We start from the raw sequence: 23,067 nt of genomic DNA, 5'->3' as shown, positions 1-23,067 counted from the left end.
GATTGTAGACATGAGACATGCGGGATATAAAACGGTGTTGATCTTTGACCACCACCATCATCTCCCACTTCAGATGTAAGGTGATGGCGATATGGGTTTACTTGATGTTTTAATAGTGACAAGAGAAGAAAACATGACCTCCCTTCTACACAAAGACAAAACACACACGTTCAACAACAAGCCGATCAACAGTATTTATTGTTCTGTAACAAGTTCATGTTTTTCTTCAATAGATACTGGGCACCACAACAAGGTAGCAGCAGATATACTTGTGGACTAGCTGTGGCAAGCGCAGATCCTCTGGCAACCTGGCAAAAGAAGGGCTGTTCCATGAAGAACCGATGGATCTGTGAAAGAAAAGCCCTGGTCAAATCAGATTAAAATACAGTGACATCATCATAGGATATTTAACTTCAGTGAAAAACACCATTATTTGACAGTATGAATTTCTGATTAGAAAAGGTCGTAACTGTTTTGCGGTGCTTTTACTTGCGGTGAAGAGCTGATGAAAAATGTGATGTGCAACAAAAATGGAATTTGATTCATCTGAGACCGAACTATTTCTCTGTCACTGCGAGGCAATAAAGACAACATGTGAAGTACAAGATGAACAGAACAGGTGATGTTCATTAAGCAAACATGAGTCAAAACAAAAACAGGATGACTGTGTATGGTGAGAAAAAAAAATCCAATGAAAAAGTAAAAATCTCTATGTTGGAAAATTTATTGTGACATTTGTGTTTTAGTTGGAGGTTGACACTTCTGACATTTGATAAATATCTAAGGTAGGGACCATTTTAAATGGGTTGTATAAGTTTGACACACTCAAAAAACTTTTCATTGGATTGGATTTCCATATGTAATCCCAACTAAATTAAATTATCTTGCATGAATGTGCTTTTTTGAGTAGAATTCACACATATTTATTAGATGGAAATCCTTCACATAATTGAATTGAGTTCATCCAATGAGTCTTTTTTTTAGTGCACACAATCTAATGGGAATGGAAACTCCAAAAGTGCAACGAGAGCTTTACACATTTGACACCAATTCATATGAATTATCTCTTTGTGATCCAGTGTTACCATAATATCAATCTGTGTGGCTTTAATATGTATATGTCACGGACATGTACGAGCGAAGCTCTTCAGCATCTCACCATGTCATTTAGGTCCTTCAGACTTTTTTTGACTAAATGCTTCAGGGGAGCATTAGCATGGCTAAAACCTTTCAGCTTCTGGGGGGGGGAGCTCCGCTCCCCCTAGACCCTCGCCTTTTTAAGCATTTTTCTTTATTTGCCTCTCACATGCCTGGGAGCTCCTCACCATCTAACCATGTCCTTTAGGGCCTTCAGATGTTTTTCAGTAAAATGGTTCTTGGGAGCATGAGCATGACTAAAAGTAAAACATATGTAGACAAGGTGAAATTGATGGAAAGAAGAGCCTCAAAGAAGAAATCCTGAAGATTTGTGACACGAGGAGTGATAGTGAAAATGTCAGACTCAGAGTGTTGTACCTCAAAGTACTCAAAATACCTTCAGACCTTCATGCAGCTGACATTAGATATCATGTGGATTGCAAGGCCACCTTCATGGCTCCAAGATCTGTAAAGTATGCACAGGCGGCTACAGGAGAACAGAGTGAACCGGAGGATTATCCATTCCAAGCAGTTGTCGAGAAGTACAAGGACAACCAATGCACCATCTTCAATTCAGTTGACATCCATACAGACTACAGTGAGAAAGGTAGTGTGTTGTCTCACAGACAACTCACACAGAAGCTGTTAGATCACTTTGGTAGAGATCTGATATCACTCTCATCTCCCGATATGGCCACAATCCTTGCCTTCAAGTCTACAACAGTGAAACTGCTGCACTGACGAGGTAGATGACACAGATGAAGCCGTCAGAAATGTGGCAAAGAAGATTGCATATGAACTCAAGAATATTCCTAAGGACAGGGAACAATATCAGTGTCAACTAATCATTGAAAGTTGCTCCCAGTTTCAGAGTGACACTCTTTCCAACTTGCTGTCAGCTGTAAGCAAGAAGCTTAACCATCAGTCACTTCTGGCTCTCTTGATTGGGAACATGGTCACTGCAGTCACTCGGAACTTGGCTACTCCTCTGCAAATAGCTTTAGCAGTTCTACTATGAGACTCCAAGGAACAAAGCACTTTTTGACTTTGGAGTAACATGTTCCTATGATGAACTGCTACGATTCAAGAAGCCAGTGGCTACAGTGACATACAAGGCGATGGATCTAGCAGGTCAGCAGAATGCTTCTCATGGACTTGTTCAATCTGTTAGGGATAACTTTGATCAGGAAATTTCCTCACAAAATGGCAAACTGCAAACACACGCCATGGCCCTGCTGCTTACACAAGTTGAAGGGAACTCTGAGTGTCATGATGAAGTGAACATCCCAAGGTTTTCAAAGTCAGAATTATCAAAGCAAATTCCATATAAGGCATTGGTCACTTGTTACACAGGTGTCAAGAAACCCCTACTGCCAGGAAACAGCATGAAGGTTCAAGTTCCTACACTTGCAAAACTTGCTCACACAGCATTATCACTGAGTAGAGCTAGAGAGAAGGATCTTGAGTTCCTCCAAGATATTCAACATGAAGATGTACCAGAATACAATGGCTACAACACCAGAAAAACAAGAGAGGAAGGTCAGTCATTTCAACCTCAAACAAAGGCCATATATCTACCACAGATAGACAGGGGTGGTCCTAGAGGCGGACCGACCGGGCAGCCGCCCGGGGCGGCATCGCGGGGGGGGGGGGGGGCAGCACGACCATGCAGGGAAAAAAAAAAAAGGTAAAAAAAAAAAAAACGGGGGGGGGGGGTTGTCCTGAGGGGGGGGTTCGTGGTTACAACGCGCTCAACTTTTGTTCAGAATCGGCTTCTTATCACTGGTAACAACGCGGCTTTCCCCTCACTCATTACCGCAGCTTCACAGTGCTTTAAACAGTGTGGACGCTGAGCGTCAACAGAGTTCAATAGCGACACAAAGCATGCAGTGAAACGAGATGAGTCATTGGATAAATGCTGGGCTTTGTCCCGCCCATCGGACGCTGGCCCGGACACTCAGCTGCTGCATGATGATTGGATGATCTGTCTGAGGCTGAATCCCTTTTTGATTGACAGCAAAATGAGCGAATCAGCGATCTTTTGGTGTAAACATCCGTGGGAGCATTTTTTAATTTTCATTCTTTTCTGAGTTGAACCGGAGACTTTCCTAATCCTCTTAGCGGCATTTTCTTTGTTAAAAACGACTAGCGACAAATCGAGCTTCTATTTCTGGTGTTTTGTTTTTTTTTTTGTAGCTGCTTGTGTTTGGAGACTGACTTCTATCACTCTTTCTGACTTCTATCGCAGTTTCTGTCCCTACCGAGCAGCGGGTGCTGCTGAGCTCCTCCACCGTCACAAAGCACTCACAGGCGGACAAACTTCACACTAGCCTCGCGCCAGTCCCAGCTAGCGAGCTAGCAAGCTGCACATAATGGCAGACAATTTGAATTAACATTAAATCGGTGTGTAACTTTGCAAAAACAATGTCGGACTCTGTAGTTTTCTCTGGGCCCCTCCCCAATCAGACCGGGAGTGACATGTTTAGCCGCATGTTCTCCTTGAATTGCTGGCTGTCTGAGTGGTGTCCAAAAAATGAGGTGGGCTTCATAGATAATTGGCAAAGCTTCTGGGGAAAACCTGGTCTTGTTAGGAGAGACGGCATCCATCCCACTTTGGATGGAGCAGCTCTCATTTCTAGAAATCTGGCCAATTTTCTTAAATCCTCCAAACCGTGACTATCCAGGGTTGGGACCAGGAAGCAGAGTTGTAGTCTTACGCACCTCTCTGCAGCTTCTCTCCCCCTGCCATCCCCTCATTACCCCATCCCCGTAGAGACGGTGCCTGCTCCCAGACTACCAATAACCAGCAAAAATCTATTTAAGCATAAAAATTCAAAAAGAAAAAATAATATAGCACCTTCAACTGCACCACAGACTAAAACAGTTAAATGTGGTCTATTAAACATTAGGTCTCTCTCTTCTAAGTCCCTGTTGGTAAATGATATAATAATTGATCAACATATTGATTTATTCTGCCTTACAGAAACCTGGTTACAGCAGGATGAATATGTTAGTTTAAATGAGTCAACACCCCCGAGTCACACTAACTGTCAGAATGCTCGTAGCACGGGCCGGGGCGGAGGATTAGCAGCAATCTTCCATTCCAGCTTATTAATTAATCAAAAACCCAGACAGAGCTTTAATTCATTTGAAAGCTTGACTCTTAGTCTTGTCCATCCAAATTGGAAGTCCCAAAAACCAGTTTTATTTGTTATTATCTATCGTCCACCTGGTCATTACTGTGAGTTTCTCTGTGAATTTTCAGACCTTTGTCTGACTTAGTGCTTAGCTCAGATAAGATAATTATAGTGGGCAATTTTAACATCCACACAGATGCTGAGAATGACAGCCTCAACATTGCATTTAATCTATTATTAGACCCTATTGGCTTTGCTCAAAAAGTAAATGAGTCCACCCACCACTTTAATCATATCTTAGATCTTGTTCTGACTTATGGTATGGAAATAGAAGACTTAACAGTATTCCGTGAAAACTCCCTTCTGTCTGATCATTTCTTAATAACATTTACATTTACTCTGATGGACTACCCAGCAGTGGGGAATAAGTTTCATTACACTAGAAGTCTTTCAGAAAGCGCTGTAACTAGGTTTAAGGATATGATTCCTTCTTTATGTTCTCTAATGCCATATACCAACACAGTGCAGAGTAGCTACCTAAACTCTGTAAGTGAGATAGAGTATCTCGTCAGTAGTTTTACATCCTCATTGAAGACAACTTTGGATGCTGTAGCTCCTCTGAAAAAGAGAGCTTTAAATCAGAAGTGCCTGACTCCGTGGTATAACTCACAAACTCGTAGCTTAAAGCAGATAACCCGTAAGTTGGAGAGGAAATGGCGTCTCACTAATTTAGAAGATCTTCACTTAGCCTGGAAAAAGAGTCTGTTGCTCTATAAAAAAAAAGCCCTCCGTAAAGCTAGGACATCTTTCTACTCATCACTAATTGAAGAAAATAAGAACAACCCCAGGTTTCTTTTCAGCACTGTAGCCAGGCTGACAAAGAGTCAGAGCTCTATTGAGCTGAGTATTCCATTAACTTTAACTAGTAATGACTTCATGACTTTCTTTGCTAACAAAATTTTAACTATTAGAGAAAAAATTACTCATAACCATCCCAAAGACGTATCGTTATCTTTGGTTGCTTTCAGTGATGCCGGTATTTGGTTAGACTCTTTCTCTCCGATTGTTCTGTCTGAGTTATTTTCATTAGTTACTTCATCCAAACCATCAACATGTTTATTAGACCCCATTCCTACCAGGCTGCTCAAGGAAGCCCTACCATTATTTAATGCTTCGATCTTAAATATGATCAGTCTATCTTTGTTAGTTGGCTATGTACCACAGGCTTTTAAGGTGGCAGTAATTAAACCATTACTTAAAAAAGCCATCACTTGACCCAGCTATCTTAGCTAATTATAGGCCAATCTCCAACCTTCCTTTTCTCTCAAAAATTCTTGAAAGGGTAGTTGTAAAACAGTTAATTGATCATCTGCAGAGGAATGGTCTATTTGAAGAGTTTCAGTCAGGTTTTAGAATTCATCATAGTACAGAAACAGCATTAGTGAAGGTTACAAATGATCTTCTTATGGCCTCGGACAGTGGTCTCATCTCTGTGCTTGTTCTGTTAGACCTCAGTGCTGCTTTGATACTGTTGACCATAAAATTTTATTACAGAGATTAGAGCATGCCATAGGTATTAAAGGCACTGCGCTGCGGTGGTTTGAATCATATTTGTCTAATAGATTACAATTTGTTCATGTAAATGGGGAATCTTCTTCACAGACTAAAGTTAATTATGGAGTTCCACAAGGTTCTGTGCTAGGACCAATTTTATTCACTTTATACATGCTTCCCTTAGGCAGTATTATTAGACGGTATTGCTTAAATTTTCATTGTTATGCAGATGATACCCAGCTTTATCTATCCATGAAGCCAGAGGACACACACCAATTAGCTAAACTGCAGGATTGTCTTACAGACATAAAGACATGGATGACCTCTAATTTCCTGCTTTTAAACTCAGATAAAACTGAAGTTATTGTACTTGGCCCCACAAATCTTAGAAACATGGTGTCTAACCAGATCCTTACTCTGGATGGCATTACCCTGACCTCTAGTAATACTGTGAGAAATCTTGGAGTCATTTTTGATCAGGATATGTCATTCAAAGCGCATATTAAACAAATATGTAGGACTGCTTTTTTGCATTTACGCAATATCTCTAAAATCAGAAAGGTCTTGTCTCAGAGTGATGCTGAAAAACTAATTCATGCATTTATTTCCTCTAGGCTGGACTATTGTAATTCATTATTATCAGGTTGTCCTAAAAGTTCCCTAAAAAGCCTTCAGTTAATTCAAAATGCTGCAGCTAGAGTACTGACGGGGACTAGAAGGAGAGAGCATATCTCACCCATATTGGCCTCTCTTCATTGGCTTCCTGTTAATTCTAGAATAGAATTTAAAATTCTTCTTCTTACTTATAAGGTTTTGAATAATCAGGTCCCATCTTATCTTAGGGACCTCGTAGTACCATATCACCCCAATAGAGCGCTTCGCTCTCAGACTGCAGGCTTACTTGTAGTTCCTAGGGTTTGTAAGAGTAGAATGGGAGGCAGAGCCTTCAGCTTTCAGGCTCCTCTCCTGTGGAACCAGCTCCCAATTCAGATCAGGGAGACAGACACCCTCTCTACTTTTAAGATTAGGTTTAAAACTTTCCTTTTTGCTAAAGCTTATAGTTAGGGCTGGATCAGGTGACCCTGAACCATCCCTTAGTTATGCTGCTATAGACGTAGACTGCTGGGCGGTTCCCATGATGCATTGTTTCTTTCTCTTTTTGCTCTGTATGCACCACTCTGCATTTAATCATTAGTGATCGATCTCTGCTCCCCTCCACAGCATGTCTTTTTCCTGGTTCTCTCCCTCAGCCCCAACCAGTCCCAGCAGAAGACTGCCCCTCCCTGAGCCTGGTTCTGCTGGAGGTTTCTTCCTGTTAAAAGGGAGTTTTTCCTTCCCACTGTAGCCAAGTGCTTGCTCACAGGGGGTCGTTTTGACCGTTGGGGTTTTACATAATTATTGTATGGCCTTGCCTTACAATATAAAGCGCCTTGGGGCAACTGTTTGTTGTGATTTGGCGCTATATAAAAAAAATTGATTGATTGATTGAATGTTGTGGACCGGATTTTGGCGAAGTCATCTGATAGTCTTCCTTACGAAGAAGCCATGGCTGCTGTCATGGCTTCAGCTCTCAATGGTTTGCAGGCCAAAGTTAAAGCAATAGCCCCCAGTGCAATGTTTGTGCATTACTATGCACACAGACTGAACCTGGTTCTGTCTCAGGGGGCTAAATGCTTATAGGACTGCAGAATATTTTTTGCATCACTCTCTGGGTTTGCCACATTTTTCTCAAAATCCACAAAGAGGATGTCTTTTCTTGAGTCTGCAGGCTGCTCAAGGTTGCCCAAAAATGCTCCTACTCGATGGAATTTCACATCACGGATAGTGAGCACTGTGGCAAACAATTATGATGCCCTCCTGCAAACTTTTGAGATGATCATTGCAGATAAGTCCATGGATGATGACACATTAGACTGTGCCAATTTCTTTGTGTTTGTTATTGCAGTAGTCATTAAAACCAGAAATTTGTTCTTGAAAATAGCTGTTGTGAGTTAATTTGTGGGATTGTGGGTGTTCTGGACGAACTTAGTGTTTTCATGGGTGGTGGGGCGGAGGTGGTGGCCATGTTAGTGTGCGCGGGGGGGGCACGCAGGGGGTTTCGCCCGGGGAGTAAATCACTCTAGGACCGCCACTGCAGATAGACATGCCTCCTGCAGAGTACGACTCAATGCTTATATCCATTCTGAAAGTAAAGCAATTGTCTGAAGCCACAGGTCAGCCTTTTACAATATTCACACTTGACCAACAGTTACATCGATATGCAGTTGAGATCCAGTGGGCTCTATCAGAAATGTTCGCTCCCAGTTTTGTGATGAGGCTTGGTGGTATGCACCTATTGATGAACTTTGTAGGTGCAGTGGGAACTCTGATGGCTGAAACAGGTCTCTCCGACATCTTAGCATCAGGGTTTGGAGGAGTAGCAAAGATGCTCACAGGAAAGAAGTTTCCTATGTGTATTCGTGCATTGCACATGATCACAGAGGTAATTCTGGAACAAGTGGTTAAGGATGTCCCTAGATTTGATGAGCTGATGAGCAACCTCGAAAACAAGGCAGTTCAGAGTAGATCTTGCAGACTGTGGCTCGAGTGCTTGGTGAAGCCTGTATTCATCATGATGAACTTTGTTCAGGCAGAATGTGAAGGTGACTTCCTGTTACATGTGCATTGTGTCTGTGCCATGCTGCCATACCTCTTTGCTGCAGGAAGACACAACTACTCTAGGTCTACTCTAGTGTACCTCAGTACAGCTGAGAACATGCCAGGCAATGTCCTCTCACATTTCTTGAAAGGTGATCGTGTCATGAGACACCAACGAAGTCTTTGGAACAGCATATGGTCAGGCAACTTCATTGAGAGAACCTTTATCAAGGTATGGCCATGGACGTGCGGGAATTGTTGGTGTTGCATTCAGTGAGGAGACCCTCAAAATATGGGCACTCAGTCAACACGTGCAGTCAACTGATGCAGAGCATTGCTGAGCTCAGAGGGGAAACAGATGACGACAGATGTCAATCCAGGCACAAAGAGGAGACTCCAGCTCATATTGAGCATGACAAGAAAGATCGAGATGTGCTCAGAAAAAAAACTAAACAACTGCATCCATCCTCTACAACCAGAAACACACCCAGAGCAGCTAGTCAACATTCTGGATGGCACACTGGCTCCATCAGCAGTGACTGTGGATGAGACTGTAGTTACTGGAGCAAGTCAGATCCTAGAATTTGAGGAATCTCTACTGCAAGGATTCTGGAGAAGCATTGAGAAGAAAGTGAAGACAATGACAGCAGCATGAAAGGGCGTTCAGGTTGGTCAGTCAGTGGTGTATGACACGCAACTGATATTCTCCAGTCATTGGATTTCAAGTCAGCTCAAGAAACGTGGACTTCAGGGATGTGCTTTCATAGGAGCTGGCCCAAGTGCCTACTGCTATGTTTGATGACTCAGGTACAAAACACTTCCTACATAGTTTATGTCTAATATCTTTAAAAATAATATTATTAGTTTCTTTATTTCTAAATAAAAAAAATGAATGAAACAATGAACTTTTTTATTACAGGGAAGATGTGCATCTGTCAAACCAAGTCCATCCTGAAGAACAAGACCAAGGTGGATGTTCTTCCAGCAGCAACTGCTTCATCCTAGATGGATCCGCATTTCTGTGGGTTGTTCCATGGCCAAGCTCTTCTCCAACAAGACAACCCATTGTGGCTGATTATGTCTGTTCGTTCATGAACTGTGTTCAACAGAAACTGAAGTTTGGTGATGTCTACCTTGTTTTTGATAGGTACATTAATAACAGCACCAAAAGCTCTACTCGTGAAGCAAGGGGTGCAGATAGCTTCAAGGTCTTCCAGCTGTCATCCACATGCCCTCTCCCTCAGCAGATTCGAGTTCTTGGTGTCTCTGAGAACAAGAGACGACTCATCAAGATAACTGTTGAGACCTTGGTCACTTCTACCAAAGTCCCAGACGACTGTAACAACAAGCTGATCGTAACTGGACAAGACGACACACCAACTCAAATTTCTCCTGGGAGAGTAGCTATTCCACAAAGAGATCTGAAGACAACCCATGAAGAAGCAAACACAACTGTGGTACAACAGGCTATGTATGCAGCTGCTGAAGAAGGAAAAGTAGTTCAGATCTGCGCAGATGACACAGATGTTTATGTCATGCTACTTTACCACTACCATCAACAGTCAATTCAAACAGCTATGCAGCTGGTCTCCACTCACAGAAACAAAGTCTTCATAGACATCCAAGCCACATCACATCAACTTGGTGACAAGGTTCTCAATATCTTGCCAGCACATGCCCTGACTGGTTGTGACCAAGTAGCCATGTTTCATGGTATTGGAAAGGGCACGATGCTCAAATCTGTTCAGGCAGACAATAGCTTCAGTTTGTTGGGAGATCTGACAGCAGACTTTGACAATGTTATGAAACAAGCAACACAGTTTGTGTGTGCCTGCTATGGTGTTCCTGGGGCAAAGTCAATGACAGAGGACAGAGTCACATTATGGTTAAAGAAAACAGCCAAGAAATCTCTCACAAAGACGCCAAACTTGATTTCAATGCCACCTACTACAGTTGCTTTTGCTCTAAATGTCAAGAGAGCACACCTGCAGGCTGCCATTTGGAGGAGTGCACTCCAGGAGGACCCACCGGCTGACCAGAATTGGACTATGGATGGACAATAGATGATGCATCTGTGGAGCCAGTCAGCATACCAGCATCTGAAGCACCAGCTCCCAAGTACATTCTCAGGCTTGTAGCCTGCACATGTGCCACAATATCACCACGCTGAACAAGAGTACGTGGCTGTGTTGCAGCAAACCTCTCCTGTACCATGTTCTGCAACTGCCAGAGTGGTATCACGTGCTGCAATGACACTTCTGAGGACTAACTTTGTATGATCTGCTGTTTGACAGTATATGTGTTGATAATACCATACCATACCATACCCTTTATTTATATAGCACATTTCACAAACATAGTTTCCAAAGTGCTGTACACACAAAAAAACAAAACAAAAAACAAAACAAAACAAACAAAAAAAAACCCCACACACACAGAGGACCACACACTCACGCGGTGTTAGAAGCCAAAGTATAAAAATGGGTCTTTAGACGAGACTTAAAACACTCACACATAATGTGATTAGTAATGTCAAAGTGATAGAAATAGTGTGTAAGTAAATGGTTGAGTTAATAAATTACTTTAATTAGTGTGATTTCTTGCCTCAAAGATGAATATTATAGAAAAATAAAGCTACTCAGCTCAAGATGCATGATTCAAATGCCAAAGGTTATGCATGACAAAGTATTTACCGTGACTGCGATTCACGGCATACGTGTCATAAAGGTGCAAATTAAGAAATATATAATGCTATCTGACAACTATACAGACAAGAATATCCAATATAACATCAATTGAAACATTTGGGAGAAGGATACTTAAAATTTTAATGCTAGGGTAAAGTTTCACCAGAGCATTTCCAACTTTTTCTGTGTTGACGCAAAACGCGAAAATGGCTGATTTTGAACGGGCCATAACTCAGTAAAAAATAAAGATAGAGACATGATTGTGGTACCAAAATGTCCCCAATATACACATTTATATTCAACTTTAGCACATTTATAAGCCATAAAACTACATTCTCTTGCCATGCAACTGATACTCCCTAAGCAACTGTTCACTTGACGCAAAACCCATTCCAACAGTACCAGGGTTCTCACCAGGATTTTTTCACAGCATAGGGGAGAACTTGCCGAATGGCGAGCACTGCAGGCATGAGTATTGTCTCTCTCTCACACACACACACACACACACACATGGAAAATTTAGAAATTTATAACCCTCTGAAACACTGTTTCTTGCATTTTGAGGGTCAACTTTTGTAAAGTAAAGCCCAAGATTTTTATCTTTGTTACAGCCTTACTTTAAAGCCAAAAGACATCAGGCCAAAATACGGAAGAGTGTAGAAATATGTGTCAGAGGAGCATCAGAACTGCTAATTTATACACAGCAGTTTTCTGAAGAAAATCCTTACAAATGTATTTTTTACTTCAATGTTAGTTTCTGATTATTGTACATTTTGAAGTTAAAAAAAAGTTTCTTCACTGACACTTGCACGACTTTGATCCGCGGACTTGCACGTACTTCCTCATGACAATCCCACCCACTGTGTTCCCAGCTGGATGCTGTGCTTTGTTCCACTGGACCCTAAAGTAATTATTTCGTAGCGGATTAATGATTTTCTCTCAGAGTTTGGCTGTTGAAAATGCCTCTAATCGCTTCTGGAATCACAGAGGACTGTTTCATCTGCAGCTTTTCTCTCTCTCTCTCTCTCTCTCTCTCTCTCTCTCTCTCTCTCTCTCTCTCTCGCTCTCTCTCGTGCTCCATGAGATGGAAAAAGCATTTGGAACTGTCCAAAAAGGTAATTATTTATAATGTTTATATTGTAATGGCTTGGTAAAACAGTTGCATGTTCACTCCTTCTTATGAGCAGCTGTAAAAGTTCATTTGTGACAGATTTAACATCTCATTAATCATTCGGACAAGCTTCGCTGTGATGCAGTGCGTTGATGCAATCACTCGCACTCAGTTGTTTTTGAAATGTTTGCACAATGTTCATGTAATTAATGTGTGAAGGAGATTTTAAACATTTCAAAATTTTCTTTGCACACTTGCACAACACCGCACACAGTTTACGAGGGTAGGCTGAAAAGTTCTAAGCTCACCAAGAAGGAGAAATGCCATTTCAATAAAACTTGGCATGCATTAAGTTCAACTCTTCTGATGACTAACTGTGTTATTCTTCCAGGTTGTGAGGTAGTTTGTGGTTCATAGCCAAGTTTGAAAGTTTGTGGTAGAGGGAAACGGCAAAAATGGACAAAATCTGGCATTGCGGTGTGATTAAGTACCTGCATAAGAAGGGGTTAAAGCCCAAGGACATTCATGCGATATGGTTGCTACATTAGGGGATGAAGCTCCCTCCATATCTACAGTGCAGAAGTGGGCAGCTGAATTTAAGAGGGGCAGAGAGAGCCTTGAAGACGACCCAAGGTCTGGGCGGCCTGCAACAGCCACAACCCAGAAAAACATTGACCTTGTTCATGAAATGGTGATGGACGACAGACGATTAATCAGCTAGCAGATGCTGTGGGAATATCCCGTGAGAGAATTGAACACATTCTGCATGAAGAACTTGGAATGTCAAAGGTGTCAGCTCAGTGGATGCCACGTCTTCTGACGCCTGATCAGAAACGCACCAGGCTAGTCATGTCGAGGGCAAACTTGGAGCAATTTGAAGAGGATCCAGCCAATTACATGGAACGTTTTCTTACCCAGGATGAGTGTTGGGTTCACCACTTTGAACCAGAGACAAAAAAACAATCAATGCACTGGAAACACCCAAGGTCACCACCTCCAAAGAAGGCCAAGGTCGTTTCGTCTGTGGGGATGGTCATGGTTTCAGTTTTCAGGGATGCCAAGGGCATTGTGTTCGTGGACTATCTTGAAAAGGGACAAACCATAAATGGACAGTACTATTCTAACCTACTGAGACAGTTACGTGAGGCTATCAAAAAGAAGTGACCAGGAAAGCTGACAAAAGGGGTGCTGTTCCATCAAGACAATGCCCCAGCTCACAAGTCAACAGTGGTCATGGCCACTATCCACTAGTGTGGATTCGAACTGGTAGATCACCCACCATACTCCCCTGACTTGGCACCCTCGGACTTTCATCTGTTCCCAAACCTGAAAAAACACTTGGCTGTGAAGCACTATCGGAGCAATGATGAGGTGATGGCTGCCGTTGAGGACTATTTTGACTCTCAAGATGAAAGCTTCTATGCCAAGGGAATCGAAGCACTCAAGCACCGCTGGAAGAAGTGTGTGGAGTTACAGGGAGACTATGTAGAAAAATAACCCTGAATTTGTTCAATTCGACAACTGCATCACAGTCAGCCTTAGAACTTTTCAGCCTACCCTCATACAACAGTTAATAACGGTTTGCGACGAGTTTATTCTCCTGCATGGCAGAGTGCGTGCAAGTGCGCGGATCAAAGTTGTGCATCAGGGCACCTTTACATTAGAAAGCTAGCAATTAAAACATTTTTAAGTAAAGAAAAAACTTTAGAAATCTTTGATGTTCATCTGTAAATTAAAACACTTATCTGTTTTTGTTTCAGATGAGATGATTTATTGACTAGCATGATAATGAACCTTGGAAATTTATTTTCAGACAAATAAAATAGCATGACAAGTAATGTGTACATTTTTGAGTCTGGTAGATTCATTCATTCATATCTGCATTTCAAGCAAGAAAAAAGGCACAGTAAATAAATATAAATATTCATTATAAATACAAGAGGAGATGATGCAACAATGACTGACGTGTGTTTGTTAATTAGGATTTCTCAATGTGACATTAACATCATGATGAAATCTTTTTTTAATTTAGTAATTTCAACATTTAATTATGTCCCCATTGACTATGTGATTGTTTTTAATGTTGTAATCAGGACAGAGTATTTTCTAAAATTTGAATTTGACTAGTGTAGTGATTGTGAATGTTTTGAAATTATGCACAATAGGGGTGGGGCTTCTTCTACCTGTGCAAATGTCTCATTGACTGAACTTTGACTTCATGGACATGTTTAAAGATTCATTCATTTAATGATAAAATATAAAAGGAAACAGCTTTTTCAAATAATAACATTTTTGTTCAAAGAGCCTTTGTTTTATTTAGAAGTGTAGCGGCAGGTGTGAGTTTTCAGAGAGGACAGTTGAACTTGACCCTCAGGACATTTAACCAGATGAAGGTCTCGTCTGCAACATTGACCTCTGGTGGAGCTTTTGAAGACACTTTCCTCACATTTTGAAGAGCGGAAATGTTCTCATCTTCCGTCTGGACTTCAGGGTTTGGTGTTCAGCTCTAACAATGGACGTTTTTGAAGTCCATCTATATTTAACAAGGTTCTCTGCACAGCAAATGTTGAAATGTTCCAGATGTGAACAAGTGAACAAATATATTTCTTAAAATATAAAGAAACACAAAACAGTGCTGTGCTACTTTCTTTGTCTGTTTACTAGATAGTTAAAAAAGTTATTGAAAGTTGAGACTCTTCTTGTAGTGAGAGCAGTAACCATTAAAAAAACTGTGCAGCTTTATTTGGTAAAAATAAAAATAGATGGAACAATTTACAATATAAAACGTTCACTCAGCTCGACTGAGTGAGTGATTCAACATCTTTAACTAAAGGTCAACATTATTTGATAAACTTCAGCAGTGCAGTAATGTTATGTTTTATTTTTTGGATTATTCACTCACCTCAGACAAATTTTCAGACGCTGCATTGCTCAAACTGGATGTGCGTGTATATGTCCAAAAGTGAAGAAATTCAGACTGAGTGTGTCTGACTGAGCCATCACAGCGGCTGCTGGCTCTGTGGCCGGGTGAGCCACTTCAGCTCCGTCCGGCCTCACTGACGAACAGTTGCTGAAAAAAGCTCCTCCCAGCAGGGTGATGTTCGTCACTTCTTATGCTTTTTTGCTCATTAATCTTGTGGTTATGACTCACAGACTGAGTATTTCGCTTTTTAATTTTCCCTTTTTTCAGGAACACGTAACACTTCACCGGCACAGACTGTGGCAAATAGCAAAACAAAAACACAGTGACTGTGAGACTTGTTAAACCTCTGGTGGAATTGCAGCTGCTGAATTGCCAAGAAAGAGGGATAAAATAGATCAGCAACCAGTACCGAATGTGCGCAGATAAACTTACAATCACAGATACTTTGTGTTGCTGACTGGAATGTTAAATAACGTGAGACATGTCCTTAAAAAAAAGCCCCCCCCTACACTTTGGCCCCACGGCATAAGTTTTCTATAGAGACCCGGAAGAGCCGTTTTGAAGCCCAAAATGCTGCTCTGTGAGTCACAATGTTATGTTTACACTGCCTACATCGCGCCAAATTCATAAATGGATAAAGAGGTGGAGCGTGGGCAAAACAGTGTATGACGTTGGCAGAACAAAGGAAGCTCAAACACACCCCCACCTTCACATCCAAAAGCCAGGGAAGCTAACAGGTTAACCTTGGCTTGGGTGTTTACTATACAAATAATGAATGTTTATGAGTTCAATGGTACGAATATTTCATGAGGTGAAAGCTGGAATATCTTATTCAACGAGGCGAAGCAGAATTAAATATTAATTCCATTGAAAGAATGCAAAAACATTCATTATTCATTTTATATAATGGTTAAAATAGATCCTGTCATTTGATATTATATTAATTTATAAACAAAAGAAAAGGGACTTACATATTGGTGTGCAACACTGGTGCTTTGACATCAACAGTCCAACACGAACTTTAAATAGGAGTCCAAAATTGTTCTCAGTCAACTTGGAAAAAGAGTTAGGTAGTTTAAAAATAATTCTGATGAAGTAGTCTGTGATACTTCCAAAAAAAAAAAAAAAAACTTTGTGTACTTTCTCAGTCCAGCGAAAAATCAAATCAGAAATTTTGTCCAGGTTTTTCATCCTAACAGTGCATCATGAATCCAGATGGCTTATGGCATAGTGGATTTGGTGTGTGTGTGTGTGTGTTAGAAGAATTAGCACCATTAATTACCTCATTCAAGTCATCCCTCGGCAAAACTAACTCTGCCATGTTTAGCTAAACACTGCTCCCACTAGTGTGTGCGTGGGCGGGGTTCACTGCATGCAATGGTACAAAATGTGTTGTGAAAGTGTAGGAACACGGACCCACAACAGGGGGCGTAAAATGAACGGGCAATGGATAAGCCAAACAGTAACAATTTAATGTTGTGAAGTGCACAATGGAATACAGACAAATACAGTTTTGGTAGTACAGACAATTATATGTTGAGTGACGTGTGGGTAGGATTGAGGATAGGAGAAGTCCGTCCAGAACCGAGCCGGATCCCACACGGCCTTCACCACCAAGAACACCGGAGCCACCAAGTCCTGGATCCCCAGGTGGTCACCGTCTCCAGCTGTCAGACCTGGTACTGCTGGCAGAGAACAGAAACAGTATAGATGAGTGTGAGTTTGCACACTCAGTAATTCCACAGTCTGTGTTCCTTTGGGAGGGAGCACCTCCACCTCCAATCACACACTCGTGCAGCTCCTGTCTAACCATTTATCTGGTTGGGGTGTGAAGCGAAGCCGTCGCTGATCACACCAAACGCCAATCCCACAGATAAAGCAACACCACAGGAAAACGGCTGCAAAGAAGTTCAGACTATAAGTCAGTGTTAAGTTCAGCAGAGAAATTACCTCTTCTGGTAACTGATTTCTCGGCGGGGAGGTGGAGTGGCAGTCCGGCCTTTATGGTGATGGTGATGTGTGATGAGTGACAGCTGGTGCTGATGACGAGTGACAGCTGTCACTCCCGGTTGCTATGACGCCCTCTCGTGCTTGAAGCCCGCACTTCAAGCAGGGTGCCATCTGGTGGTGGTGGGCCAGCAGTACCTCCTCTTCAGTGGCCCACACAACAAAATGTATGGAACCAAATTTGCATGGCAAATGGAACGAATAATCCATGTCACGTGACATACAAAGCACCAATCAAATAACAAGGATTCATTCATTCCACTAATTTCATTTGCTGCAAATACTGCAACACAGAGATCTTAGGTGATCCTTTTTAACAATTAGCCACACAACAAACCATATTATTCCAGATATTTGTAATAAAATTCTCAATACAACAGATACAGCCCTCCATAGCAACTGCAGCTAATAACCTCTGAGTGAGTGAGGCTCTTAACATGGCTCATGGCACACTAGCTGTCAGTGAATGCAACATCCCCCTAATTGTGCTAATCTTTATGGCTCTAAATGTCTAAAACTAAAGAGTACAGAAAAAACAATCACCCACAGCCAGCCCAGTCTCACGTTTTTTTTTTTTCATGCTCCCGTGACGGAATGAGTCAGATTTTCGTGACTTTTTTTAAACTCACAATTCCTAACCCTACTCCTACCCCCAACCCTAATTTTAACCATAACCTAATCTTACCCCCCCCCCCCCCCCCGCTTCACTTTTAATTTCGTGCAGCCATCACGGAATGAATTAGAATGAATTCATGCTGCCGTGACAAAAATGAGGCACCTTTTGTCACAATATCACGAACCAATAGATTAATGTATATTTCGTGCTGCTGAATCACAACTTGCCATGAGACCAGGTTGCCACAGCACAGTTGTCATGGATGAAGAAACTTACTTCAGAGACCAAAACTGTTTTGGGATGTAAATGTATTTTTGCTCTAAAGCTGGACTTTTTAACATGGGTTTCAGTGGGCAATCATTTGTACACTCTATTTCAGAATGAATCTGTCAGAACAAGTGGGCTTTTGCATGAGGTTCATTGTGTCTACTGTTTGATGGTTGTGGAGTCGGTGCAACAACAGGGAGCATGCAAACCACTATAACCGCCTCCGGCCACCATGGCATCACTTCCCGTCCTGTTATTGTGACAGACATGCAATGCAAGATGTTGATTTGTGCAAGTGATCAGTGTTGATTCAGTAAGACACTTTAGGTTGTTGAATATGAAAACTGAGCAACAGTAACATTTCTTGTCAGATTTGCATTTGTAATTATTACCAAGTTCTACTAAATATGTAAGAATGTGAAGTTCATAAAGACCACATCAGTGTTGGAACATGGGTCCTTTTTATCAGTATGCATTGGTTTATTTTGTTATTTGCACTTACTGAAGGTTTGTTCACTGTAATTAATGCTCTGAGGTGGTTTTTAGTTACATCTGTCTGCATATTTACGTCCTTTATGACCCAAAATTTGTGTCTTTCTTTCTTGCAATAAATGGTTTTAAGGATTCGCAGCATGAATTTTTATAGTGTAATACTGAAAGTTGTGTTGAGGATATGATTCAAAGTCATCTGTCAGCAGACATACAGTAAACCTTTCTTGTGCTCAATCACTTTATCCTTGTTACAATCAACTTTTATTTATTTTTTTCTTTCTTGGTGGGGGGGGGGCACCTTTATATCTGTTTGGGCAAATTGTAACTTTTGAAAAGAAATCTGCTGTGTACATTTTACTGAAAGAATACGCCCACTTTATTGCATTCTTAATTATGCCGAAACATTGTTAAGCCGACTACTCACGACCCGATGATGTAATGCTGTAAGGCAATTCCCTATCAACAGTGTTAGGCAAGGTTACTTTTGAAATGTTATATGTTACAGGTTACTAGATGTTGCTCTGTTAAAAATGTAATAAGCAATGAAATTATTTTAATAATTTTGTCAGAGTAACGTAACATTACTTTTGATTAATTGTCTAACAAAGTTTTAAATTGGACAATAAAGCTGAAAAATAAAAATGTGTATATATTTACATCTGGCCTGGCAGTGTAGACCTCACAACAATGATTACTGTCAACATTGATGAAAAGTTCTTCAATATACGAGGTCTGTGAGAAAAGTATCGTACCTTTTTATTTTTTTCAAAAACTATATGGATTTTATTCATATGTTTTTACGTCAGCCAAGCTTGAACCTTCGTACGCATGCGTGAGTTTTTCCACACCTGTTGGTTGAGTCATTTGCCTGTGAGCACGCCTTGTGGGAGGAGTGGTCCAGCCCCCTCGTCGGATTTTCATTGTCAGGAAATGGCGGAATGATTTGGACTTTTTTTCCATCAGAATTTTTTCAGAAACTGTTAGAGACAAGCAGCTGGAAACCATTCGAAAAATTTATCTGGCTTTCGGTGAAAATTTTACGGGCTTCACAGAGAATGACTGTTACTACAGCTTTAAGGATGCCCCACAATGGCGCACGGCGCGCCGCACTCCGAGCCGCCATCGAGAGGCAGAAACCACCACATCATTTCTAAACGGATCGCTGTGTGGAGCTGGGACCGTTGTGTGCAATTTCTCTGGTTATCACAAGATCAGTCATTTTCCGGCAGATTTCACTTTTAACAAGAGATTTTGTCATGGAAAGCCGCGCGGAGGCTTCGCACGTCAGGACCGATTCGCTGATCGAGCGAGACAAAGGAACACCTCCGTTTCGGAGTGCCAGGGGACAAGTTGGGACATGCCCAGCTCTCCACAATTTCTCTTATACTCACTGGGCTGGTAAGCATTGAAAGCCAAGATAGGCTCAGCGTCCACAGACTTCAATAGCGAAGCAAAAAGTGCAGCGAAACGAGACGAGTCATTGGATAAATGCTGGGCTTTGTCCCGCCCATCGGACGCTCAGCATGTCTGGGGGTCTATGGGGCAGTGGGCTGGCCTTGGCTGGCCCGGACGCTCAGCTTCTGCATGATGATTGGATGATCTCTCTGAGGCTGAATCCCTTTTTGATTGACAGCGAAATGAGCGAATCAGCGATCTTTTGGTGTAAACATCCGTGGAGCATTTTTTAATTTTCATTCTGTTCTGAGTTGAACCGGAGACTTTCCTAATCCTCTTAACGGGATTTTCTTTGTTAAAAACGACTAGTGACAAATCGAGCTTCTATTTCTGGTGGTTTTTTTTGTAGCTGCTTGTGTTTGGAGACTGACTTCTATCACTCTTTCTGACTTCTATCGCAGTTTCTGTCCCTACCGAGCAGCGGGTGCTGCTGAGCTCCTTCACCGTCACAAAGCACTCACAGGCGGACAAACTTCACACTAGCCTCACGCCAGTCCCAGCTAGCGAGCTAGCTAGGTAGCAAGCTGCACATAATGGCAGACAATTTGAATGTTGTGGACCGGATTTTGGCGAAGCCATTTGATAGACTTCCTTAACGAAGAAAAACTTAAACAGCAAGGCAGATCAACTCCTCAGATTAATTTGGTGCAAAAGGTGGGGAAAAGTAACAGGACTTTTCAGCTGTCCTGGTATGACAAAGTGAGCTGGCTGACTGGAAGTGCTGTAACAAATAAAATGTACGTTGTAAATGTATGTTTCTTGAAAATGAACGGAGGGTAGAATTTACGTATAAATAAACCGACACATTTTATGATGTAGGCCGAAACTGAGCTTCCCCTCCTTGAAAGACCAGCATCCGCCACTGGTGCGTGTGTGTGTGTGTGTGTGTGTGTGTGTGTGTGTGTGTGTGTGTGATGGCAATTGGTACTATTGCTACTGCTACCTCTCTGTTGGTTGCTTTGAAATGCACCCGCCGTGGTGTTTTTTTTGTTTTTTGTTTTTTTTTTTTAGTTTGAGATGATGGTTGTCATCTTACGTCATGTGCACACTCAGTTGGTGGTGGTGGCAGTGTGTGTGTGTGTGTGTGTGTGTGTGTGTGTGTGTGTGTGTGTGTGTGTGTGTGTGTGTGTGTGTGTGTGTGTGTGTGTGTGTGTGTGTGTGTGTGTGTGTGTTGGTGTTTTTTGTTTTAGTTCGAGATGCTGCGTGTGATCTAATACATTATTTGTACTTTGTGTGTGTGTGCGTGCGAACATGCGTGCGCGTTTGTTTGTTTGTTTGTTTGTGTGTGTGTGTGTGTGTGTGTGTGAGTGAGTGAGAGTGAGAGAGAGAGAGAGAGAGAGAGAGAGAGAGAAAGCGCTGGTCTGGTCATGGTTAATGTGATGATTATTGTGAGGGATTAGGGCTGCGTGAATGTAAAAATAAGCAAAAATAAGCTATTAATGGTGGTGCCCACCTGGCGATTTTCATAAGCCCCCTTAAGACTGAGATCTGGCGACGGGACTGAACCTTACCAACCCCCAGAGTAACAGTGGTAAGGAAAAACTCCCTCTGAGGAAGAAACCTCAAGCAGACCAGTCTCAAAGGGGTGACCCTCTGCTTGGGCCATGCTACAAACATAAATTACAGAACAATTCACAGAACAATTCACAGAGGAATATACAAGAAATGCCGTTGGTGCACAGGACAGGAGGGTCGCCAACACAAATACAACTCCCATCTCTGGATGGAGCTGCACCTCAAACAGAGAAAAAACAGAATCAAGCATCAGAAAGACAAAAAATACAGTATAATTTGCTAGGATTATTCAACAAGAAAAACACAAGAAATACTAAGGTGATTGCCGGCCACTAGCCCTAAGCTTCACTAAAAGACCCAGAATTTAGGTAAAGTTGAGGCCGCGATACGCTCCGTTTACTAATAAAATGAATTAAAAGAGTAAAAAGTGTAAAACAAAACTGCACAAGTATGCTAGCCATATGAAAGGAAAAAGAAGTGCGTCTTAAGTCTGGACTTGAAAGTCTCCACAGAATCTGACTGTTTTATTGACACAGGGAGATCATTCCACAGAACAGGGGCACAATAAGAGAACGCTCTGTGACCTGCAGACTTCTTATTCACCCTAGGAACACAAAGTAGTCCTGCACCTTGAGAATGTAAAGCCCGGGCGGTACGTAAGGTTTAATTATCTCCCAGCATCCCTCTCTTTTATGAAACCACAAAAACAACATTCAAAGGAATTTCAGCATTAGAAACCTGACCAGGTGGTGTGGAATAAAGGTTGATAGATTCATCATTAATCACTACATAGGATTTTTAGTTGCCTGGAAGGTCAAAAAGTGGCTCAATGTAGTGACAAAGTCATTAAACTGGCAACACTGAGGCACAGGTTTGGTTAGCAAACAGGATGTGTTCATGCAAATTGAAAATGAGGACTAATAAAATTAGGTGATGTAAAGCAACGTAGGCCTAGTGAATATTTTATACATTTGATTTTTATTTTTAATTCCCAAATGTAATCCCTTTGTAATCAATAATATTTTAACTAGTACCACTAACTGCAATTTAATTACATATTCTTTCTCTCAGCAACTGTAATGGATTACAATTACAGTTGAATTACAATTACAGTTGAATTGTATTTTAATCTTGTTGTTCTATTTTCTTGCACATGGACCCCAGGAAGAGGAGCTGCTATCCTGGCAGTTAATGGGGATCCAAATAAAGATAAAGAATAAGGATTTCAATCAGTACTCACAACTAACATTCCACTGATGATAACAAAATAATAATCAGTCACAAGTGAATCTTTGATGAACAATAGCAAACAGAGATTTCTGATGTCCACCAATCCAGATCTGGATCACCTCCCAAATTCAGTGGAGTCTTCCACGCCCTAATATCTATCTGTGGTGCAAATTTGGTGAGAATTCGTGAAGCCTAGTTTTGAATACTTCAAAGCCTAATATCTGTCTATGTTGAAAAATTCGCAAAAATCTGTGCAGTAGTTTTGACGTAATCCTGCTTACAGTCAGACAGACAGACAA

The 23,067-nt window shown here is 41.5% G+C and overlaps 1 protein-coding gene across 1 annotated transcript in view; it reads left to right on the top strand.

The window, feature by feature from the left end:
* The window catches only part of LOC117513962 (C-type lectin domain family 4 member A-like), a 31,060-nt gene extending 30,655 nt beyond the window's left edge, over window positions 1-405 (top strand). The window contains exon 7 of the mRNA XM_034174225.1: window positions 234-405. Coding sequence (XP_034030116.1) covers window positions 234-381 — 148 coding nt within the window. The 3' untranslated portion in view covers window positions 382-405. The remainder of the gene's footprint in view (window positions 1-233) is intronic.
* The last annotated feature ends 22,662 nt before the right edge of the window (window positions 406-23,067 follow it).

This window comes from Thalassophryne amazonica, chromosome 7 (assembly GCF_902500255.1).
Source record: "Thalassophryne amazonica chromosome 7, fThaAma1.1, whole genome shotgun sequence".
NCBI classification, from domain to species: domain Eukaryota; kingdom Metazoa; phylum Chordata; class Actinopteri; order Batrachoidiformes; family Batrachoididae; genus Thalassophryne; species Thalassophryne amazonica.
The sequence above is the reverse complement of the archived record's forward strand: the minus strand, read 5'-3'. Positions and strand labels throughout refer to the sequence as shown.